A 26,949-nucleotide genomic window follows, 5' to 3' on the forward strand; every position below is an offset into this window, starting at 1 on the left:
GCTCTGATACCAAAGTTGTCAGGACCCCGATTCTAAGTCACACTGATCTAGCCTGTAACATCTCATATCACTTTGCGGCCTCACGCACGGTATTCCCACGGGTGTTGCCTTGCCATGGCCCGGGATGGTTTGCGCCTTTTGGCCCACGTATATGATAGTGTCGCTAGCATCCATATGACAGAGAACCCGGGCCGACATGACTAGTCGTGAACCCAAAGTGGCACTAACTTACGGGAACAGGCATACATGAATCAACATCGAGCATGTCGGTCAGGAGCATGTGAATCCGGGCTGTAGCACTGGGCTAATAGGACTCCGGATGTCATCGCGTGACATTTCCCCGAAGGGACAGACACAGGAACGAAGTGAATCACATGCCGGCCAGTCAAGTGCTCTGGAGCAGTAGTGCTGGGCTAGCAGGACTCCGGTGAACCGGGCTGTAGCGGACTACTATGGCTCATGGAAGCACAAGAGTACATTTCCCCATAAGAGAGGCTACCAAGGATAAACAACTAGGTTGTCGGATCCCACACATACCAAGCATTTCAATCATACACACAATATGCTCGATATGTGTAAATACAACATGGCATCACAACATAACTCTACGACTCAAGTATTTATTCATTAGGCTCCGAGGAGTGAGATATTACAAACATGGGTCTCATGACCCAACATTCAGAGCATACAAGTCAAAGCACATGCGGAAGCTTAACTTGTCTAAGTACAGACAACTAAAAATGAAGAAGGCTGGGGAGCCTGACTATCTACCAGAACCTCCCAAGGGTACAAGATCGTAGCTGAGGTAACAAGCTAAACGTCGAAGTCCAAGCGGAACTACTAGCGAGACTGAAGTCTCTCTACAAAACATAAAATAAGCAACCGTGAGTACAAATGTACCCAGCAAGACTTACATCAGAACTATCTACATATGCATCAGTATCAACAAAGGGGTGGTGGAGTTTAACTGCAGCAAGCCAGCTTTGACTCAGTGGCTAACCTGAACTATGACTGCAAGTAACTCGTTTGAGGTGGCGCACACGAGTCCATCAATTCACCATATCAATACACCACTACTGATCCGCTCCCGTCTCCCTGCGAGAACGCCATCCATAGCACTCACGCTTATCTTGCGAGTTTTAGAGTAACCACTTTCACTTGTCTATGAACTATGCAAGGGGTCCAAGTTTCCATATCCGAGGAATCCGGCTATTCGAATAGATAATGATAACCCTGCAGGGGTGTACTTCTTCACACACGCTCCCACCACTTACCGTCGTTTACACGACATGTACTCGGCAACCTTCAAGCGGAAGCCCAACGAGGGTGTCGGCCATGGCCTACCTAAACACCTAAGTCTCTAGTCCAGGTTTATCGCCTATTCAGGTTCCATCCGCGGGGAGTCCGGCCGAGGTTTCCACATACGGCCCCGAACGATGTGAACAGGGTTCCCGAGACACCAAACAGGCGCCCGGTACACCGTGCCACGGTGTATCTACCGCAACATAGCCCACCCCTAGGGTCAGCGCTACGCACAGCCGCCAACACATAACCTACAAACACCAGAAACTAGTTGCAACTCCTGGACAGAGTACTAGGGTGACTAAGAAGCTGAGAGGGTCAATTAAGGATCCCAATGAGTGGTAGTAGCTGTTCATGGATCACAGACACAGAACTCAGTTCCTGAGGACGGCTGCAATGAGACAACCCACCATGTACTCCTACATGGCCTCTCACCGCTACCTTTACCAAATCGTGTTCACACACTTAGCTCACACACAGTAGGACATGTTCACACACCTCCGATTCATCCCCGATGAATCAGACCCGACACAACTCTATGCAATAGCAGGCATGACAAACAAGCATGAATGAGTAGGCACATCAGGGCTCAAACAACTCCTACTCGTGCTAGTGGGTTTCATCTATTTACTGTGGCAATGACAGGTCATGCAGAGGATAAGGGGTTCAACTACCGCAGCAAGTAACAGATGAATCGTTGTTGTGCTAATGCAGTAAAAGAGAGCCGGAGCGAGAGCGTGGAATTGTATCAGAATGAACAAGGGGGTTTTGCTTGCCTGGCACTTCTGAAGATATCATTGGGTCTTCATCAGTGTCAACGATCACAGCGTCGGTACAACGTCTATCGAGAGGGGACAAATACCGGCAACAGAGAAAGAAACACAATCAATGCAATGCACAATATGATGCATGATCATGACATGTCAATATGCTGTGGTTTGAGCTAATGCAACTAGCAACATGTTAAATGGAGTTGGTTTGAACCCTAGGTTCAAATTCAAACTCCATATGTGAGAGTTTAAATTCTATTTATGTGAATTGGCCTAAACAGCAGCCATAAGTTGTTCTAACACGCATGAAAATTCCATAAACAGATTCCTTGAATTTTTCTGATAATTTTTCATATATAAATTATTTCATTTGGAGTTACGGTTTAATTTCTATGATTTTTTGAAGCTTAAGTCATTTTCTGGAACTCCTGAATTGTTTTAAAACAGAAATTAATTACTGCGTCAGCATGACATCATCATGACGTCAGCAGGTCAACGGGGCACGGTCCAGGTCAAACCTGACCAGTGGGACCCACTGGTCAGTGACCCGGTGACATTTAGTGTCACAGACAGGTGGGTCCAGTCAACGGCCATGTCAGCGAGGTCAACGGTGACGCGTGGGGCCACTGCGTTTAGATTAATCTTAATCTATTTTTGTTAGCTGGTTAGTTAGGCAGCCGGGCCCGCATGTCAGCGAGCCAGGGGGTTAGTTAGTGGTTCAATTAGCCGCTAATGACGCGTCCACGTCATCATCGCCGGCGTTACAACCACCGGCGTAAACAGAGCACGGCGAGGTTGCTCGTCCGGCCAACTCCGGCAACGAGAGGTTGCGCGGCCGGGCGCGTTGGAAGCGGCGCAATGAGGCGCGTCCGTTGGTGGCCTCGGGCGGCGCTGGGGTGGCGTGCAACGGCGGGGACGGCGAGTTGGGCGGCGGCCGGAGTACGGCGTCGATGGGGATCAGGTCTAGGGAACGAAATTAACAGAGAGGAGAGAGGGGAAACGACGGCGGCCTCACAGGGAGTAGAACTTGGGCTCGAAGAGCTCGGGGGTGACCGGCAGGTGACAGACCGATGGTGGCTCCCTCCGGTGGCCGACGTTGAAGACGAAGACGATGGCAACGGAGCAGCGTGTCCCAAGCTCGCTTGCTTCGATGGATAGGCCCGCGACGTCTTGGCGGAGCGGTTGGACGGCTAGGGAGGCAAGGGGTGGGCTGTGGCCGCGAGGGCAGCGAGGGTCAGCGATGGTGGCGCTCGGCCGGTGAGAGAGAGAGAGCCAGGGGAGGGGAGAGGTTGCGGGTGAGGGAGAGAGAGAGGTTAGGAGGTCTCTAGGCATCTCCAAATGCGGGATCAGGGAGAAGGACGGGCCTCCAGCGCGAAGCAGGAGGTGGCCGTAGCTGCGCGTGCGTCGACACGCACCTGCTCCTACTGGCAGGAGGAAGACGACGCGGTGGGGGTACGTGGGCTGGACCAGGTAGGTGCGGGTAAGAGGCCCGGTGGGCTTTCGTTTTTCTTTTGTTTCTTTTGTTTCTGTTTTGTTTTGTTTAATTGCCACTGAATTCAAATTCAAACAAATTTGAAAACAGTGCCAAAACTCCCGTGGATAATTTTATGTCACTTAAGGTCTACTCCTCATATACATAAAATGTCTCAGGGCATTTGAAAATATATTCATTATATATTATGAATATAACTCCAAATTCAAATAGAATATTGATTTAAAATCAGAGCCCAAATAATCCCTTAGAAATGTTCCAAAATTTTGGTTTGATTTATAACTCTTGCCAAAATTGTCAGAGCTATTTCTAGGGCATTTTGGATTTACTGATTGCAATTTTAGGGTTTCTTGCCCTTTTATTAAAATGATTTCTGAGGCTTTCAATTTCCTCATTTCAACTTTCGGAATATAGACATGACGCACACATGAAGCTAGCCTAGAGCATTACCAGAAGCTAGGGATGTGACACGAACGACGAGTGTTGGGACAAGCAGCCCAGTCGGCATCGGAGTACGCAACAAGAGAGGTGAAGGTAGAAGGTGTGATGTGCATACCAAAATCTAAAGTGCCCTTAACGTACCGAACTATGTGTTTGACAAGGTTAAGGTGGGAGGTGCGAGGCGCATGCATGAACAAACACGCCTGCTGAACGGAGTAAGATAGATCGGGGCGAGTGATAGTGAGATACTGCAAAGCACCGGTGAGACTTTGGTAGGTGGTAGCATCAGCGGCGTCAAGGAGGTCACCGGAGTTAACGGAAAGCTTGGCTCCGGAATCAATGGGGGTACGAACAATATGACACTCGGACATGCCGGCATGCTGGATAATGTCGAGCACGTATTGCCGTTGCGAAAGAAAAAGGGAGGAGGAAGAGCGGGTAACAGAGACTCCGAGAAAGTGCGAGAGAGATCCCAGATCAGTCATGGCAAACTCCTGCCAAAGACGAGAAATGACATACTGAAGAAAACTGGGGGATGACGCAGTTAGTATGATATCATCGACATATAAGAGGAGATAGGCAGTGTGCCCCGAGGATCGGTAGATAAACAAGGAGGTGTCGCACTTAGAGGCGGTGAATCCTATAGTCACTAGGAAGGCGGCGAAGCGAGTGAACCAGGCGCGTAGGGCCTGCTTAAGACCGTAGAGAGATTTACGAAGGAGACACACGTGCGAAGGCGCGGTGGGATCCTCGAACCCAAGAGGCTGCTGACAGTAGACAGTCTCGGCTAAGTGACCGTGCAGGAAGGCGTTCTTGACATCGAGCTGGTGAATGGGCCAAGAGGCTAAAATGGCGAGAGTGAGAACGACGTGGATGGTGCTAGGCTTAATGACTGGTGAGAAGGTCTCGTCGTAGTCGATCCCCTCGGTCTGAGAGAAACCACGGACAACCCAACGTGCTTTGTAGCGCGCAAGGGTTCCATCAGAATGATACTTGACATGAAAAACCCACTTCCGCCTGATACTCATCGGTCATGGCATCAGCTCAGTTTGGGTCGGCAAGGGTGGCACGGTAAGTGCGAGGTAGGGGGAAATGGAAGGAGCGTCGACAAGAAAGTTAAGTTTGCGAGAGGGAAGGTGAAACACGGCTTTAGAACGCGTGCGCATGGGATGTGGGTTAGCAGGGGGTTGAACAGCGACTGCATGGGGCGGTAGGGGTCGTGTGTTGGGGAACGTAGTAATTTCAAAAAAATTCCTACGCACACACAGGATCATGGTGATGCATAGCAACAAGAGGGGAGAGTGTTGTCCACGTACCCTCGTAGACCGAAAGCGGAAGCGTTAGCACAATGCGGTTGTTGTAGTCGTACGTCTTCACGATCCGACCGATCAAGCATCGAACGCACGGCACCTCCGAGTTCTGCACACGCTCAACTCGATGACGTCCCTCGAACACCGATCCAGCCGAGCTTTGAGGGAGAATTCCGTTAGCACGACGGCGTGGTGACGATGATGATGTTCTACCGACGGAGGGCTTCGCCTAAGCACCGCTACGATATGACCGAGGTGGATTATGGTGGAGGGGGGCACCGCACACGGCTAAAAGATCTAAGAGATCAATTGTTGTGTCTATGGGGTGCCCCCCTCCTCCGTATATAAAGGGGGAGGAGGAGGGGGCGGCCAAGAGGAGGAGGCGCGCCCAAGGGGGGCAATCCTACTCCAAGTAGGTTTTGCCCACCTTTCCTATTCCAACTAGGAGAAGGAGGAAGGAGGAGGTGGAGAGAAGGAAGGAGAAGGGGGGCCGCCGCCCCCTTCCCTTTCCCAATTCGGATTGGGGCAAGGGGGCGCGCGCCACCTCCTGCTGCCTCTCCTCTTCCACCACTTTGGGCCCATGAGGCCCAATAACCCCCGAGGGGTTCCGGTAACCCCCCGGTACTCCGGTATATATCCGATAACCCCCGGAACCATTCCGGTGTCCGAATATAGTCGTCCAATATATCGATCTTCATGTCTCGACCATTTCGAGACTCTTCGTCATGTCCGTGATCACATTCGGGACTCCGAACTACCTTCGGTACATCAAAACACATAAACTCATAATATAACCGTCATCGAACTTTAAGCGTGCGGACCCTACGGGTTCGAGAACTATGTAGACATGACCGAGACACGTCTCTGGTCAATAACCAATAGCAAAACCTGGATGCTCATATTGGCTCCTACATATTCTACGAAGATCTTTATCGGTCAAACCGCATAACAACATACGTTGTTCCCTTTGTCATCGGTATGTTACTTGCCCGAGATTCGATCGTCGGTATCTCAATACCTAGTTCAATCTCATTACCGGCAAGTCTCTTTACTCGTTCCGTAATACATCATCCTACAACTAACTCATTAGTTACAATGCTTGCAAGGCTTAAGTGATGTGTATTACCGAGTGGGCCCAGAGATACCTCTCCGACAATCGGAGTGACAAATCCTAATCTTGAAATACGCCAACCCAACAAGTACCTTTGGAGACACCTGTAGAGCACCTTTATAATCACCCAGTTACGTTGTGACGTTTGGTAGCACACAAAGTGTTCCTCCGGTAAACGGGAGTTGCATAATCTCATAGTCACAGGAACATGTATAAGTCATGAAGAAAGCAATAGCAACAAACTAAACGATCAAGTGCTAAGCTAACGGAATGGGTCAGGTCAATCACATCATGCTCCTAATGATGTGATCCCGTTAATCAAATGACAACCCTTTGTCTATGGTTAGGAAACATAACCATCTTTGATTCAATGAGCTAGTCAAGTAGAGGCATACTAGTGACACTGTTTTGTCTATGTATTCACACATGTATCATGTTTCTGGTTAATACAATTCTAGCATGAATAATAAACATTTATCTTGATATAAGGAAATAAATAATAACTTTATTATTGCCTCTAGGGCATATTTCCTTCAGTCTCCCACTTGCACTAGAGTCAATAATCTAGATTACACAGTAATGATTCTAACACCCATGGAGCCTTGGTGTTGATCATGTTTTGCTCGTGGAAGAGGCTTAGTCAATGGGTCTGCAACATTTAGATCCATATGTATCTTGCAAATCTCTATGTCTCCCACCTAGACTTGATCCCGAATGGAGTTGAAGCGTCTCTTGATGTGTTTGATTTTATTGTGAAATCTGGATTCCTTTGCTAAAGCAATTGCACCAGTATTGTCACAAAAGATTTTTATTGGACCCGATGCACTAGGTATAACACCTAGATCGGATATGAACTCCTTCATCCAAACTCCTTCATTTGCTGCTTCCGAAGCAGCTATGTACTCCGCTTCACATGTAGATCCCGCTACGACGCTTTGTTTAGAACTGCACCAACTGACAGCTCCATCGTTTAATAAAAACACATGTCCGGTTTGCGATTTAGAATCGTCCGGATCAGTGTCAAAGCTTGCATCGACGTAACCATTTATGACGAGATCTTTGTCACCTCCATAAACGAGAAACATATCATTCGTCCTTTTCAGGTATTTCAGGATGTTCTTGACCGCTGTCCAGTGATCCACTCCTGAATTACTTTGGTACCTCCCTGCTAAACTAATAGCAAGGCACACATCAGGTCTGGTACACAGCATTGCATACATGATAGAGCCTATGGCTGAAGCATAGGGAACATCTTTCATTTTCCCTCTATCTTCTGCAGTGGTCGGGCATTGAGTCTTACTCAACTTCACACCTTGTAACACAGGCAAGAACCCTTTCTTTGCTTGATCCATTTTGAACTTCTTCAAAACTTTGTCAAGGTATGTGCTTTGTGAAAGTCCAATTAAGCGTATCGATCTATCTCTATAGATCTTGATGCCCAATATATAAGCAGCTTCACTGAGGTCTTTCATTGAAAAACTCTTATTCAAATATCCTTTTATGCTATCCAGAAATTCTATATCATTTCCAATCAACAATATGTCATCCACATATAATATCAGAAATGCTACAGAGCTCCCACTCACTTTCTTGTAAATACAGGCTTCTCCAAAAGTCTGTATAAAACCATATGCTTTGATCACACTATCAAAACATTTATTCCAACTCCGAGAGGCATGCACCAGTCCATAAATGGATCGTTGGAGCTTGCACACTTTGTTAGCTCCCTTTGGATCGACAAAACCTTCCGGTTGCATCATATACAACTCTTCTTCCAGAAATCCATTCAGGAATGCAGTTTTGACATCCATTTGCCAAATTTCATAATCATAAAATGCAGCAATTGCTAACATGATTCGGACAGACTTAAGCATCGATACGGGTGAGAAAGTCTCATCGTAGTCAATCCCTTGCACTTGTCGAAAACATTTTGCAACAAGTCAAGCTTTATAGACAGTAACATTACCGTCAGCGTCAGTCTTCTTCTTGAAGATCCATTTATTTTCAGTGGCTTGCCGATCAACGGGCAAGTCAACCAAAGTCCACACTTTGTTCTCATACATGGATCCCATCTCAGATTTCATGGCCTCAAGCCATTTTGCGGAATCTGGGCTCAGCATCGCTTCTTCATAGTTCGTAGGTTCGTCATGGTCTCGCAACATAACCTCCAGAACAGGATTATCGTACCACTCTCGTGCGGATCTCACTCTGGTTGACCTACGAGGTTCAGTAACAACTTGATCTGAAGTTTCATGATCATCATCATTAACCTCCTCACTAATTGGTGTAGGTGTCACAGGAACCGGTTTCTATGATGAACTACTTTCCAATAAGGGAGTAGGTACAGTTACCTCATCAAGTTCTACTTTCCTCCCACTCACTTCTTTCGAGAGAAACTCCTTCTCTAGAAAGGATCCAAATTTAGCAACAAACGTTTCTCCTTCAGATCTGTGATAGAAGGTGTACCCAACAATTTCCTTTGGGTATCCTATGAAGACACATTTCTCCGATTTGGGTTCGAGTTTATCAGGTTGAAGTTTTTTCACATAAGCATCGCAACCCCAAACTTTAAGAAACGACAACTTTGGTTTCTTGCCAAACCACAGTTCATAAGGCGTCGTCTCAACGGATTTTGATGGTGCCCTATTTAACGTGAATGCAGCCGTCTCTAAAGCATAACCCCAAAATGATAGTGGTAAATCAGTAAGAGACACCATAGATCGCACCATATCTAGTAAAGTACGATTACACGTTCGGACACACCATTACGATGTGGTGTTCCGGGTGGCGTGAGTTGCGAAACTATTCCGCATTGTTTCAAATGAAGACCAAACTCATAACTCAAATATTCTCCTCCACGATCAGGTCGTAGAAATTTTATTTTCTTGTTACGATGATTTTCAACTTCACTCTGAAATTATTTGAACTTTTAAAATGTTTCAGATTTATGTTTCATTAAGTAGATATACCCATATCTGCTTAAATCATCTGTGAAGGTGAGAAAATAACGATACCCGCCGCGAGCCTCAACATTCATCGGACCACATACATCTGTATGTATGATTTCCAACAAATATGTTGCTCGCTCCATAGTTCTGGAGAATGGCGTTTTAGTCATCTTGCCCATGAGGCACGGTTCGCAAGTACCAAGTGATTCATAATCAAGTGGTTTCAAAAGTCCATCAGTATGGAGTTTCTTCATGCACTTTACACCAATATGACCTAAACGGCAGTGCCACAAATAGGTTGCACTATCATTATCAACTCTACATCTTTTGGCTTCAATATTATGAATATGTGTATCACTACTATCGAGATTCAATAAGAATAGACCACTCTTCAAGGGTGCATGACCATAAAAGATATTACTCATATAAATAGAACAACCATTATTCTCTGATTTAAATGAATAACCGTCTCGCATCAAACAAGATCCAGATATAATGTTCATGCTTAACGCTGGCACCAAATAACAATTATTCAGGTCTAAAACTAATCCCGAAGGTAGATGTAGAGGTAGCGTGCCGACTGCGATCACATCGACTTTGGAACCATTTCCCACGCGCATCGTCACCTCGTCCTTAGCCAATCTTCGCTTAATCTGTAGTCCTTGTTTCAAGTTGCAAATAATAGCAACAGAACCAGTATCAAATACCCAAGTGCTACTGCGAGCATTAGTAAGCTACACATCAATAACATGTATATCACATATACCTTTGTTTACCTTGCCATCCTTCTTATCCGCCAAATACTTGGGGCAGTTCCGCTTCCAGTGACCAGTCTGTTTGCAGTAGAAGCACTCAGTTTCAGGCTTAGGACCAGACTTGGGTTTCTTCTCTTGAGCAGCAACTTGTTTGCCGTTCTTCTTGAAGTTCCCCTTCTTCTTCCCTTTACCCTTTTTCTTGAAACTAGTGGTCTTGTTGACCATCAACACTTGATGCTCCTTTTTGATTTCTACCTCTGCAGCCTTTAGCATTGTGAAGAGCTCGGGAATTGCCTTATCCATCCCTTGCATATTATAGTTCATCACGAAGCTTTTGTAGCTTGGTGGCAGTGATTGAAGAACTCTGTCAATGACACTATCAACAGGAAGATTAACTCCCAGTTGAGTTAAGTGATTATGATACCCAGACATTTTGAGTATATGTTCACTGATAGAACTATTCTCCTCCATCTTGCAGCTATAGAACTTATTGGAGACTTCATATCTCTCAACCCGGGCATTTGCTTGAAATATTAACTTCAACTCCTGGAACATCTCATATGCTCCATGACGTTCAAAACGTCGTTGAAGTCCCGGTTCTAAGCCGTAAAGCATGGCACACTGAACTATCGAGTAGTCGTCAGCTTTACTCTGCCAAACGTTCTTAACGTTGTCAGCAGCATCTGCAGCAGGCCTGGCACCCAGCGGTGCTTCCAGGACGTAATTGTTCTGTGCAGCAATGAGGATAATCCTCAAGTTACGGACCCAGTCCGTGTAATTGCTACCATCATCTTTCAACTTTGCTTTCTCAAGGAACGCATTAAAATTCAACGGAACAACGGCACGAGCCATCTATCTACAAACAACATAGACAAGCAAAAACTATCAGGTACTAAATTCATGATAAATTTAAGTTTAATTAATCATGTTACTTAAGAACTCCCGCTTAGATAGACATCCCTCTAATCCTCTGAGTGATAACGTGATCCAAATCAACTAAACCATGTCCGATCATCACGTGAGAGGGAGTAGTTTCAATGGTGAACATCACTATGTTGATCATATCTACTATATGATTCACGCTCGACCTTTCGATCTCAGTGTTTCGAGGCCATATCTGCATATGCTAGGCTCGTCAAGTTTAACCTGAGTATTCTGCGTGTGCAACTGTTTTGCACCCGTTGTATTTGAACGTAGGGCCTATCACACCCGATCATCACGTGGTGTCTCAGCACGAAGAACTTTCACAACGGTGCATACTCAGGGAGAACACTTATACCTTGATAATTTAGTGAGAGATCATCTTATAATGCTACCGTCAATCAAAGCAAGATAAGATGCATAAAAGATAAACATCACATGCAATCAATATAAGTGATATGATATGGCCATCATCATCTTGTGCTTGTGATCTTCATCTCCGAAGCACCGTCATGATCACCATTGTCACCGGCGCGACACCTTGATCTCCATCGTAGTATCGTTGTCGTCTCGCCAACTTATGCTTCTACGACTATCGCTACCTCTTAGTGATAAAGTAAAGCATTACAGGGCGATTGCATTGCATACAATAAAGCGACAACCATATGGCTCCTGCCAGTTGCCGATAACTCGGTTACAAATCATGATCATCTCATACAATAAAGTATAGAATCATGCCTTCACCATATCACATCACAACATGCCCTGCAAAAACAAGTTAGACGTCCTCTACTTTGTTGTTGCAAGTTTTACGTGGCTCCTGCGGGCTGAGCAAGAACCGTTCTTACCTACGCATCAAAACCACAATGATAGTTCGTCAAGTTAGTGTTGTTTTAACCTTCTCAAGGACCGGGCGTAGCCACACTCGGTTCAACTAAAGTTGGAGAAACTGACACCCGCCAACCACCTGTGTGCAAAGCACGTCGGTAGAACCAGTCTTGCGTAAGTGTACGCGTAATGTCGGTCCGGGCTGCTTCATCCAACAATACCGCCGAACCAAAGTATGACATGCTGGTAAGCAGTATGACTTGTATCGCCCACAACTCACTTGTGTTCTACTCGTGCATATAACATCAACGCATAAAACCTGGCTCGGATGCCACTGTTGGGGAACGTAGTAATTTCAAAAAAATCCTACGCACACACAGGATCATGGTGATGCATATCAACGAGAGGGGAGAGTGTTGTACACGTACCCTCGTAGACCGAAAGCGGAAGCGTTAGCACAACGCGATTGATGTAGTCATACGTCTTCACGATCCGACCGATCAAGCACCGAACGCATGACACCTCCGAGTTCTGCACACGTTCAACTCGATGACGTCCCTCCAACTCTGATCTAGCCGAGCTTTGAGGGAGAGTTCCGTTAGCACGACGGCGTGGTGACGATGATGATGTTCTACCGACGCAGGGCTTCGCCTAAGAACCGCTACGATATGACCGAGGTGGATTATGGTGGAGGGGGCACCGCACACGGCTAAAAGATCTAAGAGATCAATTATCGTGTCTATGGGGTGCCCCCCTCCTCTGTATATAAAGGGGGAGGAGGAGGGGGCCGGCCAAGAGGAGGAGGCGCGCCCAAGGGGGGGGGGGGCAATCCTACTCCAAGTAGGTTTTGCCCCCCTTTCCTATTCCAACTAGGAGAGGGGGAAGGAGGAGGTGGACAGAAGGAAGGAGAAGGGGGGCCGCCGCCCCCTTCCCTTTCCCAATTCGGATTAGGGCAAGGGGGGCCGCGCGCCACCTCCTGCTGCCTCTCCTCTTCCACCACTTTGGGCCCATGAGGCCCAATAACCCCCGAGGGGTTCCGGTAACCCCCCGGTACTCCGGTATATATCCGATAACCCCCGGAACCATTCTGGTGTCCGAATATAGTCGTCCAATATATCAATCTTCATGTCTCGACCATTTCGACACTCCTCGTCATGTCCGTGATCACATTCGTGACTCCGAACTACCTTCGGTACATCAAAACACATAAACTCATAATATAACCGTCATGGAACTTTAAGCGTGCGGACCCTACGGGTTCGAGAACTATGTAGACATGACCGAGACACGTCTCTGGTCAATAACCAATAGCGGAACCTGGATGCTCATATTGGCTCCTACATATTCTATGAAGATCTTTATCGGTCAAACCGCATAACAACATATGTTGTTCCCTTTGTCATCGGTATGTTACTTGCCCGAGATTCGATCGTCGGTATCTCAATACCTAGTTCAATCTCATTACCAGCAAGTCTCTTTACTCGTTCCGTAATACATCATCCCGCAACTAACTCATTAGTTACAATGCCTGCAAGGCTTAAGTGATGTGTATTACCGAGTGGGCCCGGAGATACCTCCCCGACAATCGGAGTGACAAATCCTAATCTTGAAATACGCCAACCCAACAAGTACCTTTGGAGACACCTGTAGAGCACCTTTATAATCACCCAGTTATGTTGTGACGTTTGGTAGCACACAAAGTGTTCCTCCGGTAAACGGGAGTTGCATAATCTCTCAGTCACAGGAACATGTATAAGTCATGAAGAAAGCAATAGCAACAAACTAAACGATCAAGTGCTAAGCTAACGGAATGGGTCGGGTCAATCACATCATTCTCCTAATGATGTGATCCCGTTAATCAAATGACAACCCTTTGTCTATGGTTAGGAAACATAACCATCTTTGATTCAACGAGCTAGTCAAGTAGAGGCATACTAGTGACACTCTGTTTTGTCTATGTATTCACACATGTATCATGTTTCCGGTTAATACAATTCTAGCATGAATAATAAACATTTATCATGATATAAGGAAATAAATAATAACTTTATTATTGCCTCTAGGGCATATTTCCTTCATCGTGGAGGCGTGGTAGGATAGGAAGGACTAGCGCTAGCCGGCGCGGGAGCTTACGAGGTGGTCGTTCCTATAGGACTCGCCGAGGCTGGGCTGGGTGCGGTAGACGTCGGGTTGGGTTCGCTAGATGAACTAGGCTAGGAGCAAGGGCTGGATGTAGTGGCTGGTGTGACAACGTCCGTAGAGGAGATGTGGGAGGACGGGATGGCCGCTTGAGTGGACGAAGCGGGACGATCTGGTTTTGCTACCGGGCCAGGAAGAAATGGTTGGAGGGGACTAGCTGGGAAACTTGGGCCGCTTGGTAGATCGAGAAAAAGATCATCAACGGAGGGTTTCGCAGGAGGGTGACTAGCGAACGGGAAAACGGTCTCGTCGAAAACAACGTGCCTAGAGATATGAACCCGGTGTGTAGAGAGATCAAGACAGCGGTAGCCTTTGTGATCCGTAGGATATCCAAGAAAGAGACACGCCGTCGACCGCGGTGCCAACTTGTGGGCGGCAGTGGCGGACATGTTGGGAAAACAAAGACATCCAAAAACCCTAAGGTGATCATACATAGGAGGTTGAGAAAAAAGAGCCTCGTGAGGAGTAGATCGGAGAAGGGTTTTGGTTGGCCGAAGATTGAGAAGATGGGTGGTAGTAGAGAGGGCGTCAGCCCAGTACTTAGGCGGCATGTTGGCTTGAATTAGAAGGGTCCGGACAACGTCGTTAGTGGAGCGAATAGCACGCTCGGCAGTGCCATTTTGCGAAGACGTGTAGGGACACGAGAAACGCATGGTCGTACCAAAAGGAAGGAAGAAGTCGCGATTACTAGCGTTATCGAACTCTCAGCCATTGTCGCATTGAAATGTGGCGATAGTGTGATGAAAATGGGTGCGAACAAGGGCATGAAACGAGCGAAAAATAGCATGCACATCGGACTTAAGAACAAGAGGAAAAGTCCACCGGTATTTAGTGTAACCGTCGATGATGATAAGATAGTATTTGTTGCCAGAAACACTGGAGATGGGAGCTGTCCAGAGATCACAATGCATTATTTCGAAAGCAGCACTAGTAGAGCTACGTGATGGATAAAAAGGCAAACGAACGTGCTTGCCTAATTGGCAGGCATGACAAAGTGGTCCACAAGCAGAGTTTGTATTACATGAAGGAAACCCTTTATTAGAAAAAGTATTGGTGCCGGGGTGGCCGAGCCGGCGATGCCACAGATCCATGAGCCGGGAGACGGTGGCGGTGAAGGCAACGGAGGCGTCGCTTGAAGCGTTGTTGGCGAAGATGGGGTAGAGCTCACCACAGCGGAGGCGGCGTCGGCGTCCATGGCGAAAGCAGTGGAAGGACCTAATTTGATACCATGATAGAAGATAAACTAGGGGTTACAATGCATCACACACTCGTATTCACCCACAGTAGGGTAATATATAATAGAGTACATGAGAGAGAGGAAGAGAGATACACACGCACGTAAACAGACTAAGGGCTCCTTTGATTCAAAGAAATTTCATGAGACTTTTGGAGGGTCAGAATCCTTAGGATTTTTTCCTACGTTTGTCGTTTGATTCATAGGATTGAATCCTATAGGAATTTTTCCTATGGAATCAAGTGTACTACCATTTCATTGGAAATCTAGCATCCACTCCAACCTCTTTTTTCAATTCCTTTGTTTTTCCTGTAGCATCAAACACTCTATGCTAATCCTATAGGATTCAAGTGGACATGCCACTCAAATCCTGTATTTTCCCTATTCCCGTGTTTTGAAAATCCTGCAAATCAAAGAGGGCCTAACAATCGATCCTAGATCGATGGGAAGATAGAGTGTGGCTAACAGCCTTGCATGCGCCATGCAAGGGCGGTGGGTGGGTGAAGCGTACGACCAGCTTTGACCGGTAACACCAAGTCCAACAGTAGACCAAAGCATAGTCTAACATTGACATCCGGATTCTAGGGTTTTTCTGATTTACTCCCTCCGTCCCATAATATAAGAGCATTTTTTACCGGAAATTGCTTTTGGAGGCCGAGCTCCATGGAGGCCTTCAAATGCAAAATTCAAAATTCATGAAAATTCATATTTTATTTTAAAAAATTCTGAAAACAAATACAGAGATAGATGAAGGCATAGTGCACAAGTGTGTAAATTTTCAGAACGAAATACTTTGAAATGAGGGCGGTGCAAAAAAGACAAATCGGAGGCTTTTTAATACATGATACAATTCATCCTTCAAGACCATGAATTTGTCTTTTTTGTACAGGTCGCATTTCAAGGTCGCATTTCAACGCATTTCATCCTGAAACTTTACACACATACGCCTCATATCCTTGTTTACTTGTACAAATTTTTTCAGATTTCTTTTAAACCAAAATTTTGAATTAAAAAAAACGACTTCCATGGAGGCCGAGAGCCAAAACACTATTCTCCGTTTTTTACACTATTGTAGTGTCAAAAACACTCTTATATTATGTGACGAAGGGAGTAGTACGCAAGGTTCACTCTACAGGTACAGCAGCAAAGAGAAACATGAAGCCGAAATAAATTACGGCTAAGAGCAATACCATGTAATAATTTTATTTCCATTGTGCAAAATAGTCAGTACAAATCAACGTGAGAATGATTTACGGCGACAAGAAACAGTTTGAGGACAGCACATACTCTTGCTTCCATCTCGATTACTTTTTAAATACAGAACGATGTTGCCGGCTTGTACAACAACGTGGATTCAATCAGAGGAATCCCTAGGGCTGGTTTCATGTCCTGATTCCCTCTGGTGGTCCTCGAGCAACTTGCCGTCTTTCGGAAGGAGACAAGGAATTCCATCTACTATCTGCAGTTAATGTCAGGATGAAATCAGGGCTAACTGCTAAGCAGAAATGATGAGTGGAAATGCCAGCGATGCTGTTCACAATGAGTGGTGTAAGCATGCCAGAGATGCCGCAAGAAATTGATGAAATGCTACAGGAAGCAATAAATTGAGATCCTGAAATTCCATAGGAACATGTTTATCCTAAAAGTTCAAAGTTGACGTAAAATATCCCCGTTTTAGAACATCAAATCAGTTGGTTGTTAGCCATTATATGTGCACTTTAATCATTTTCTCCTCTCACCTTCTCTCTCTAGTATGTGAGTCTGTCCCACACGCCACTGCACACGCGCTGATCCCAGCATGCTAACACCAGTAGTACTTTCTAGTAACATGATCCTCTCTCATGCTCAAAAACTTCATCAAACAGTCAAATTCTCGATAATCACAAAGACATGCTGTGTGAAGACTAGTTATCACTAGCTACTTCCTGAATTGAGTCTCCACTGCGGATTTCATGGTGCCATTAAGTAGCGATGCTAGGAAATCGGCCCCCTTTTCGTTTTGCACATGATGAATGTGTTTCCATTTTCGCCGAGGCAATACAGCAAACAGGTAAGCCGCAAGCATGCAATATACCGGCTAAAACCACCAGAGGGTTGCAGGCCCAAGCATTCAACAAGCGCGGCACATAGAGGAGCGGGAGGGGACACCGGAACTCACCGGGAAGGACATGCCGACGGCGTCGCTGACCAGAGAGCCGCTGGCGTCGCAGTACCTGGTGGGCAAAGGAAAGAGACGAGATCAATCAAAGGGAGTAGTGTGGAAGTAGGAGGGCCCAGATATTGCCTGGCTTGGCTACCTGAGAGGCTTCTTGGACAGGGGGCAGACGAGCATGTCGGCGAGCGCCTGCGGGATCCCGCCGCCGACGTGGCGCAGCAGCAACGCCGTGGTCCGCCTCATCGTCCTGTCAGGGTTGTGGATCGGGCCGGTCAAAACTTTGAAAGCCCAACCTGCCCCATCCGCTCGGCTCAGACAACCCAGCCCATCTCTAGAAGGTGGCGAACGGTTGGGGTAGGCACGAAAATTTCCATTCCAAGATTCCGCTAAAAAAACGAAGACAATGCTCACACGGACGTGTGTCACCTCGCTTGACGAAACAACAAAATTGCATTAACCGAGGTGGCCAAAACTTGTGAATTTGGAGTCTCAATCTTGCAAGAAATGGGGAGGGAATTACACAAGTTAAGATGAGATTGAATGTCTCTCTATCTATAACTACAATGCGCTCTGGCTACAAGAGAAGCATCGATCGGACAGAGCAGCGGTAGGCGTGTGGTGTGAGTGAGCTGATCAGAGATCAGCACCAACACCGGAGCAGGCATGGCCATGGCCAGCGAATGCACGCCCGGAGCCGGAGGAGCAACGCGCCGCCTCATTCTCATCGTCACAGCAGTCGTGGCATTGATGCTTGCGCGTCCCTCCTGCTGCACTGCCGCTTCCCAGCCGGGCTCGAGCCAGACGCGGCCGCCGGCGCTGATCCTGTTCGGGGACTCCATCGTGGACCCGGGCAACAACAACGGCCTCACCACGGCGGTGCGATGCGACTTCGCTCCCTACGGCCAGGACTTCCCCGCCCACAACGCCACCGGCAGGTTCAGCAACGGCAAGATCGTCGGCGACATCCTCGGTATGGGTATATGCATGGCAGGCACTCCATTGACGACTCTCTCTAGCTACTCGGTTCATGTATGCATGGCACAGAAACTGATGGTTTGCATTTGATCCAGCCACCCGGATGGGCCTGAAGCAGTACGTGCCAGCGTACCTCGGCACGGAGCTCAGCGACTCGGACCTCCTCACCGGCGTCAGCTTCGCCTCCGGTGGCTGCGGCTTCGATCCCCTCACGGCCAAGATCGTGGTGAGCGCTGCTCGCACTTCCAAGATCGAACACTCGACTTGAAAGCCCATTAGTTGCCTTGCTGATTTACATTGCCATGGCATTTCATCAGTCGGTTCTGAGCATGGACGACCAGCTGGAGCTGTTCAAGGAGTACAAGGGTAAGCTCAGCCGCATCGCCAGCGCGCAGCGAGCCGCCGACATCGTCTCGACGAGCCTGTACCTGGTGGTGACCGGCACCGACGACCTGGCCAACACCTACTTCACGACGCCGCTCCGGCGAGACTACGACCTCGAGTCCTACATCCAGTTCATCGTGCAGTGCGCCTCGGCCTTCATCCAGAAGCTGCACGGGCTGGGCGCGCGGCGGGTGAGCATCGCCGGCGCCCCGCCCATCGGGTGCGTGCCGTCGCAGCGGACCAACGCCGGCGGCGAGGAGAGGGGGTGCGTGTCCCTGTACAACCAGGCGGCCGTGCTGTACAACGCGGCGCTGGAGAAGGAGCTCCGGCGGCTCAACGGCACGGCGCTGCTCCCGGGGTCGGTGCTCAAGTACATCGACCTCTACACGCCGCTGCTGGACATGATCCAGCGCCCGGCCGCCTACGGCTTCCAGGTGTCCGACCGCGGCTGCTGCGGCACCGGGCTGTTCGAGGTGACGCTCACCTGCAACAGGTACACGGCGCACGCCTGCAGCGACCCGACCAAGTTCCTCTTCTGGGACACCTACCATCTCACCGAGACGGGCTACAACCTCCTCATGGCGCAGATCATCAACCGCTACGGCCTGTGGTAGATTCAGCATCATCAAACTTTACAATCTCTATATCCATGTATGTATGGACAAGTACGAATTTTTGATAGCCGCCCCTCCTCCTCCTCCCTCCCACCCCTAGGCCCTCCCTCCTCCTCCCTAGCCGCCCCTCCTCCTCTTCCCTTCCTCGCCGCCGCCTGAGGCAGCCGCCGGACAAGCCCGGGGCGCCAAGGATGGTGGCGGCGGGGCCTCGGTTGCCCTGCCTCTGCGTGGGGAACTCCGGATCTGGAGCGGCGGCTCCATTGGCAAGGCACGGCCGGCTAGCAGCCGTGCGGGTGGTGGATCTGGCGTCCCGGCCGCGCGGGCGGCGGGATCCGGTGGTCATTGGCGGTCAGCAGTGGTTTCTGCGATGGCCGGTGCACGCGATCTGGTGCCTCCCCTCCTCCCCTGTTTGGCGTGCAGGTCATCCTCGTCGGACCGTGCTTCCTAGGGTCGCCGGTTCTGTACAGGAGGCGCTGCTGGTGGCGGGGATCTAGTTCGGGCGAAATCCCTAGTCGGCCATGGCCGGCCGCGTCGACGGCGACGCCTGAGGGCGTCGTTCCCCTCCTTGGAGGCGTCGGTATGGACTGATCCCCTCACTTCTCCTTCCTCTAGATCTCCCGGACGAAAGCCCTAACTTTGTTGGGCGGCGACGGCGCTCACGGCGTCGTTCCCTTCTTGAAGGCACCGCTTTGGGAACCTTGGGGCTAGGTGGCGCTTGTGGGTGGTGGGCGACAGCGGTGGTGCGGCCCTGTCCCAGCATGGATCTATGTCCGTTGCTTGGAGATGGACTCGCGTAGGTGGAGGTCGTCGTTTGGCGTCATAGTGGCGTCGATGGCGGAGGTACCTGCCAAGGTTGGCACATCAATCTGCTCTGAAGATGGACCAGTGGAAGATGACGGCGACGACACATGTGAGTGCGTCGAACCGGTTTGTGACCCGGACCCAGTATGTGGCTCGGTCGGAGCCTCCGACTTTAGATGTTAGGCTTAGGCGAGAGGTCTGAGTATTTGACCCAGCTTGCACCCCTTCATCATATGGATTGGTGTAACGGCAGATGTTGCCAAGATGGCGGATTCAGACAGTACTACTTTGTAAGGTCCTTGAGAATAATTAATAAAATGGCCGCATGCATCTCCTATATGCAAAGGCCATCCTCCTTTTCTAAAAAAATGAACAAGTACGAATTTGCAGTGTCTCCAGAATCCTGATAAGCAGACACCAATTTTGAAGCCAAAACACTATTATCCTTCCAAGATATTCAACCGCTACTATAGTATATACAAACCAGGGAATAAAGCAGACTTTGGTCCTTATGAGCAGGAGAGTATGACAGGCTAATGACTAACCTAAAACTGCCTAATCTGACCATGATTATCCAAGATGACACACAGGTGCCACCAGGCAAAAAGAAGAAACAAAGCATACCCAGAGACATGACATGAATGATAAACACTGTATATACATTATGAGATGAGGCATGAGAAGCGATGTCAATCCATCGCAACCAGACCACTTCGTTTGGGGCTTCATAGGAGCTTATTCTGCGCCACCGCTTCGCAAAGCTCTTCCTCGTATAGCAAAACTCTGGGAGAAGCTGCGGCCTTGGGTACAGGCCTTGGCAATCCTGGCGGCATCAGACGCCGCAGACGGCGCTTTTTTGAAGGCAACGAATCTGGGAAAAGAACGGCTGTGATCGGCTTCACATCGAGCAGCTTGAAATGTGATGGCCGAGGGCCGTGTTTTGGAGCCTTTGGGGTTCGAGGGGTGGCCACCCTCACATCTTTGCCATCTATTCTGCTGAAAATTAAGTGGTTTTCAAACAGATTAGAGCTTCATTCAAGCAAATTAAATGTTTTTGAGGGTAATCATGATAGATATGACTAACCTCGTGAAAGGCCAATGCTCACTCCGGAGAGGGGTCTTGTTTTGGAGCAGTTCCTGCCTGCTGCGATCTGGAGTGGTGTAGTTGAAATGGTACTGCCTTGCCAGTTCCACCTAGTTCACATGACCAACATGAGCACCAGACTGAGGGGATACCAAACATCCAAAACACTGGACCAATTAACAAGTATAGAAATGACTAGGCACGCTACAGAAAGATTTGGAATCCTATGTAATTAACTAATTAAGCAATGGAAAAGCAGACTTTCTGCCATGTCAGATACCATGGTAGGTAGTTACTATGCAGGTTACATGGATACCATACACCAATGTAAAAATAAAATAAGAAATGTAGCGTGTTATGTATGCTCATAGGTCTCACCTACTGTTACCAAAACATCATTTGGTTCATGATTCTAGTGAGAACTAAGTTTGACAAGGGTATTGAAAGTGCAAAAGGAAAAACACTTAGTAACTGGACTAATAAACTATGTACAAAAGATGATACTTACTGCCTTCCGGATCCTTGATGAAACGTGGAAAACAGCCTTCAGCTGGTCATGGTGCAAGTAACAGACGATCTTGATCTTTTCAATAAAACAATGGTAGTCAGATGTGATACAAATACAATGCACATTGGAGTTAACAAGAAGTAGTTTCGATTCTATACCAGCAGATCAAGTGGAAGTGACTCAAGCCTTGAATGCCCATCGCATTCAGTTGCTTGAGGAGTCTTTGGAGTTGTTGGCAACAACTGTCCCTTGATGCCACTAAATGTCTCAAAACTGAGTCTTGCTGGAGACATAATTGGTGTACTGCTTTCAAACACAACCTCGGCATGTGGTGATATCTCCAGCTCATCATCCTTCTCCACATTTAACAGAATCCGTTTCTTCCCTATATCCCTGCTTGTGCTCCTACTATAACGAATCTGAGCCAGGGCACCAGGCTTCAAGTACTTGTTCTTTGTATGTTTCACTCGTTTCTTTTGCTTCAGAGTCACTGATCCAGACCCCATGATGTCTACTACTAGCAAGAAAATTTGGAACGGCAGATAATGCAAAACCTTGCTTATCTTCCAGTTTCATCTCCCAGCTTCAATAAGAGGGAGCACAAATTAAGAAAGGAGTACAGCAACAACAAAGATAATATAACAGGAGAACTAAACTCATTATGAACATCAAAAGCTTTGCTATCTTGCCAGTTGGTACAAAAAATACTCTAACGTCAGGTAGAGCTAGGATGTAAGAAAGGAAACTGCAACATAATATCCTATGCTAGACAAACAACAAGCGGCGGCCTCCGCATCTCCTAGATTGGGTCAGAAGCAGGACAATGAGATAGTTATATGGGAAAATAATGGGAAGGTGAGCACATTGCCACCAAATAAGCTCATACCAACTATTCAAATGTATTCATTTGTTATTTGGTAACTAAGCAAGTATAACAGTTCTCTGTTCTCCATTGAAGAAGCTGATAATTAGTTTATGCAGCCTAAGATCAGGATAACTGAACAAAATTGCAATACATAGTGATACAAATGTAACTTCAGGTTCTAGAGTGCATTAAACGGTAATGAAAATGACTTTGTGGCATGGTAGGTACGTGTGCGCACCACAAGCAGCCGACATGTGTCTACACCGGTCAAACAATCATTAGGAAAGGAAAGCGAGATAAAAACAGTGGGTAGGCTAACAGCAGCTACACAATGCACAGCTGGCAGGTATAGAAAGGCTTGTCCTATGCTCTGTCGGTAAGATTTGGCAGGTGTAGAAAGACTTGTCCTATGCTCTGTCCGTAAGATTTGGCAGGTATAGAAAGAGTAACGTATACAAACGGAAGTACAGCCACACCCAGAATCCTCATTTCAAAAACCAAACTTTCGATGCTATTTTTCCTACTGTAAAGGGTCTAAGTTGTTGTGAACTTTTAATTTCGTTCATGTGACGTTCCCATGTTTGGTTTAGGTGTTTACCGTTTAGAGTGAGGATTTTCTGTTTCAGTCAGTAAGTGTGCACACCTCCCTGCCTGTTGAATTTGTCTTGGGATTTGGTTGAACATGAACTGGCAGTTTGATCAGGCCCCTCGCGATAGGGTCTAGACCCAGTAATTGTACTCTTTTCCCAATGCATAACCTGCCTGGTGATGTCATGCTAATTTGCACCCGTGTTGTGTTCCCCACGTCTCCGCCCAAACCTTGATATCAAATTTACTATTTTAAGACAGAACTGGACACTATTGATCAACTATCTTAATCAATGGATGTAACTATTTTATTATGGGTTTATTCTATACATACCACTGCCAATTTCGCGTATCCAAAAATATGACTGCAAAAAAAACTTACAAAAACATTTCCATGGTCAACACTTGGGTACTTTGATAAATGCCATTATGGCAGTGGCATATATCGAATTAGCCCTTTTTGCAGTGGCTTTGTCCGTAAGTTTTCTTTTTTTTGCAAAGGCATTTTTCAATTACAGAAAGTAGGCAGTGGCATATGTAGAATTAGCATTAGTATATGTTGCAAGAAAACAAAGACGGCTTCCTTTGTTTATCTAAAGGATGCCATGAATGGCACTACCGCACTAGTATAAAACTGAACATATAAAGGGGAGGTTAGCACATGCGACAGGGCCATAGAAGGGTGCTATAATTATTGTGTTGTTAATGTGCTAATATTAGGTTGTCTAATTTTGTACTAGTAAACAAATAGTGGCATGGTCGCTGAAAGCCGACTAGCTGGAGAGGCCATTATTACGAGTCGTGATTAACCACATTAAAACAGATATGGGTCATGATTAACGACATTCAGAGAGGTATGGGTCATGATTGACTACATTAACAGTCCCCTTAGCAACAACCTGAGAGAGCAATGCACAAAGGAACCGTAGTAGTAGTGGGTATCAATTCATTGTACTAGCATAGCATATATGGGTAATCAGTCACAAGAGAGTAGTGTCTATGGGTAATCGCAGAGGAGGGGTTAAGAAGGGCTAGCGCTCTGCAATGTCCCCTTTCTAACATCTATGGGTAATCAGTCACAAGAGAGTACTCCTATTGAAGATCTCCATTGAACAGTAGTAAGTGATAATACAAACTACAGTAGTAAGGATGGACGCAAGCACATGTATGGGCAGCCAGATTCATCCCTTGGTACGGTAAACCTAGAAGCCCCGGTCCTATCCCGATTCGATTCGATTGGGTTCGTGTAGGAAGGCAGGACGAGGTCGCCGAGAAAATTCGACCCGAATCAGTAGTATAGAAGCAAGAAGACGCATGGAAAGGAAGAAGTAAAAAGAATTGGTCTTTACCAGATACACCCGCCTGCCGCCGCGGCTCAGGAGCCAGCTCCCATAGGCTTTGCTGGATTCAACTCTCTTTCTGCAATAGACGCGAGCAACCGAATCACAGCCGCCGAACCGCCGGGCAGCGAGAACCAGCAGAATCTCTCTCTCCTCTCCGCAATCTCTCTCTCTCTCTCCCGTCAATCTCTCTCTCTCTCCTGAATCCTGGTGGATGGACGTGTGGAATGGATGGGTGAAAGGAGAGGAGAGAGAAAGGAAAGGGGGGAAAGCATTTGTACGAACGGAGAAAACGATAGGGAGGGAAAACCGAAAAATTTCGTCGGCGTTTGGCGCCAATGCGCCTCGGAGGGGCCCCGTCCCTGCCAGAGGGTTTGTTAAACATTTTCTCTCTACAGGAAACTGATTCCGTGAGCGGGCCCCACCTGCTCGTGTCTACAGAGTGGAGTAGAAATTCAGGCGGACCATCCAGGCGTACGTGCGGTGCGGAGGGAGGATCCCAACGACGCCGTCGGCCCTATAGCCGTCGGCTGGTAGGAGGAGCATGGTAGAGCGGACGGCGTTATCGCTCGAGTGGGCACGGGAAGCGTACGTGGTAGTTTGCGCCAGCTGGTGGCCTCCCGCGTGGGGCGTGGGCCGGACGGTGGCGGCAGCGGGAACAGCGGAGCCGAGCGCGGCGTGGAGATCGGGGCTGGACTCCTCCTTTTTCCTCCCGGTGGATCTGTCGGTGGGGATTTTTTTTTGACAACGCTAAGAGCATCTTCAGCCGTTGGCTCCTTAGACGGTGATTTTATGCGCTATCTGAGAACGAGCCGGCGCTTAAATCGGCGCGGGGGCGAGCGAGCGGGTTCCCAGCCGCTCGCCCCAGGGTCGTCCCGGACGCATCTTTTTATTTTTAAAAAAGCTGAATTCGGTGAAGTTTGACAAAGTTCGGCTAAAGTTCGGCAAACTTGATATTCATATTAAACATGTTCGGCGTTTTACATAAATTATTTAAAAAAACTAATCTATGGGGCGAAGAACTCAATCAGCGCGGCGAAGTCGCCGCCGTCCTCGTCGGCGGCGGCCTTCTCCTTCTTGATGGCGCGGCCGCCCCTACTGGACCCCTGTCCGGCGTGTCCATGGCGGACAGGAGGTGGCGGCGCGTCATCGTCGTCGTCAAGGACGACGATGCCTCCCTCGTCCCGGCCACGGCGACGAGTTTCAAGCCGCGCGAGGGCGGCGCACTGGCGCTCCCTCTCCGTCTGCACCCAGTCGTCGTGCGCCCATTTGAGGGCCGCTTCGTCGTCGAGCGCCTCCTCCTTGACGCCGCTGGCGAGCCCGGGCTCTGTCTTCACAGCGGGGAGCCCTGGCTCCGTCTTCGGCTTGACGAGTCGGAGAGGAGCCAAAGACGAGGCGCGGCCACCGCCTTCGTTGATGACGATGCCGGCCGAGCGGGGTCTCCGCTACGGGCTCGGCCTTGACGCCGAACACCGCTGGAGAGCCGGAGGAGTGGGAAGAGGAGTGGGAGGAGGAACGGGACGAGGACGACGAACCGGAGGCAAACCTCCTTGGCATCCATTGCCCGGCGCCGGGCGGGGCACCAGAGCGACGGCCGGTCCCCGAGGGTGTGCGAGCGGCGGGTTGTTGTCGCCCTCGATGTGCGCGAGAACCTCGTCGAGCGTCTGACCGGGGACGGACCACCACAGGCGTCGCTCCTCGCTGCTCCACTGGCCGCCCGCCACCACCGGTGCCTCGTTGGTGGAGGCGAGGCGTTGCTCCTGATGGCGCTGGAAATACGCCGCCCACGCCTCGTGTTTGTCGGCGGCGTACTGCGGGAAGGCGCGCTGCTCCTCGGTCAGCGACGACCGAACGCGGTCGACCACGCCGGGCAGGGGAGGATGGGGACGCCTCGGCGCTGAGCCTCCATCCTGTCGGCCCAGCGCGCATGTCTGGAGGCGCCGGAATGTTGGCCTCGAAAAGCATGTACGCCTCCCACGTTTGCAGCGAGCGGCAGCCGAAGCCGTTGACCGCCGCTTCGTCGCCAGGGAACCGCTCACACATTGTCGTGAATGGGGCTGGGAGAGAGGAGAGGTTCGTCGGCGCCGGAGAGAGACACAGAGGTTCGTCGGCGGAGAGAGAGAGAGAGCACGGCGTCTGTGGACAATGGTGGGGGCGCTTTTTATAGCCGTCGGGGGAGGCGTGTGTACACGGGCGGGGGGCGGCGCCGCACCGCCCGTGAAGAGCCGTCCCGTGAGGAATCAATGAAAGGCTGACTGGTAGCAGCCTTGGCATTGATTCCCCGCGGGAAACCGAGGCGTTCACACGACAACGAGGCGAGTGTC

The 26,949-nt window shown here is 48.7% G+C and overlaps 3 protein-coding genes across 4 annotated transcripts; 1 reads left to right on the forward strand and 2 right to left on the reverse strand.

The window, feature by feature from the left end:
• Positions 1-16,498: 16,498 nt before the first annotated feature.
• On the reverse strand, positions 16,499-17,786 carry LOC125552977 (UPF0434 protein CCNA_00107). Its single transcript, XM_048716705.1, has 3 exons — positions 17,609-17,786; positions 17,470-17,524; positions 16,499-16,770 (listed from the first exon to the last, which is right to left on the reverse strand). The coding sequence occupies exons 1-3, from the start codon at positions 17,707-17,709 to the stop codon at positions 16,666-16,668; spliced, it is 261 nt and encodes an 86-aa protein (XP_048572662.1). The 5' UTR covers positions 17,710-17,786; the 3' UTR covers positions 16,499-16,665.
• Positions 17,787-17,950: 164 nt separating this feature from the next.
• LOC125552988 (GDSL esterase/lipase EXL3-like) lies at positions 17,951-19,609 on the forward strand. Its single transcript, XM_048716711.1, has 3 exons — positions 17,951-18,436; positions 18,537-18,667; positions 18,759-19,609. Exons 1-3 carry the CDS (start codon positions 18,130-18,132, stop codon positions 19,437-19,439), a joined length of 1,119 nt encoding a protein of 372 aa, XP_048572668.1. The 5' UTR covers positions 17,951-18,129; the 3' UTR covers positions 19,440-19,609.
• Positions 19,610-20,661: 1,052 nt separating this feature from the next.
• Positions 20,662-24,969, reverse strand: LOC125552997 (F-box protein At4g35930). 2 transcript variants are annotated; one of them, XM_048716731.1, is made up of 5 exons: positions 24,635-24,969; positions 21,991-22,415; positions 21,833-21,907; positions 21,325-21,434; positions 20,662-21,233 (listed from the first exon to the last, which is right to left on the reverse strand). In XM_048716731.1, the coding sequence occupies exons 2-5, from the start codon at positions 22,336-22,338 to the stop codon at positions 20,966-20,968; spliced, it is 801 nt and encodes a 266-aa protein (XP_048572688.1). In that variant the 5' UTR covers positions 22,339-22,415; positions 24,635-24,969; the 3' UTR covers positions 20,662-20,965. The 2 variants fall into 2 exon arrangements, with proteins under 2 accessions (XP_048572688.1, XP_048572679.1); XM_048716722.1 differs by having other exon boundaries at positions 20,662-21,236.
• Between the last annotated feature and the right edge of the window lie 1,980 nt (positions 24,970-26,949).

The sequence above is a fragment of the Triticum urartu genome, chromosome 1 (genome assembly GCF_003073215.2).
Source record: "Triticum urartu cultivar G1812 chromosome 1, Tu2.1, whole genome shotgun sequence".
Classification (NCBI taxonomy): domain Eukaryota; kingdom Viridiplantae; phylum Streptophyta; class Magnoliopsida; order Poales; family Poaceae; genus Triticum; species Triticum urartu.

Bases quoted from the DNA above. Each gene is read 5' to 3' on its own strand.
- LOC125552977 (XM_048716705.1), bottom strand. From the start codon at position 17,709: ATGAGGCGGACCACGGCGTTGCTGCTGCGCCACGTCGGCGGCGGGATC. The intron at 17,525-17,608 runs GTAGCCAAGCCA...TTTGCCCACCAG, and splicing joins CTGTCCAAGAAGCCTCTCAG to GTACTGCGACGCCAGCGGCT. The intron at 16,771-17,469 runs GTGAGTTCCGGT...CATTAACTGCAG, and splicing joins CCGTCGGCATGTCCTTCCCG to ATAGTAGATGGAATTCCTTG.
- LOC125552988 (XM_048716711.1), top strand. From the start codon at position 18,130: ATGGCCATGGCCAGCGAATGCACGCCCGGAGCCGGAGGAGCAACGCGC. The intron at 18,437-18,536 runs GTATGGGTATAT...CATTTGATCCAG, and splicing joins GATCGTCGGCGACATCCTCG to CCACCCGGATGGGCCTGAAG. The intron at 18,668-18,758 runs GTGAGCGCTGCT...GCATTTCATCAG, and splicing joins CCCTCACGGCCAAGATCGTG to TCGGTTCTGAGCATGGACGA.
- LOC125552997 (XM_048716722.1), bottom strand. From the start codon at position 22,338: ATGGGGTCTGGATCAGTGACTCTGAAGCAAAAGAAACGAGTGAAACAT. The intron at 21,908-21,990 runs GTATAGAATCGA...TTTATTGAAAAG, and splicing joins CACTTCCACTTGATCTGCTG to ATCAAGATCGTCTGTTACTT. The intron at 21,237-21,324 runs GTTAGTCATATC...CTTAATTTTCAG, and splicing joins GAGCATTGGCCTTTCACGAG to CAGAATAGATGGCAAAGATG.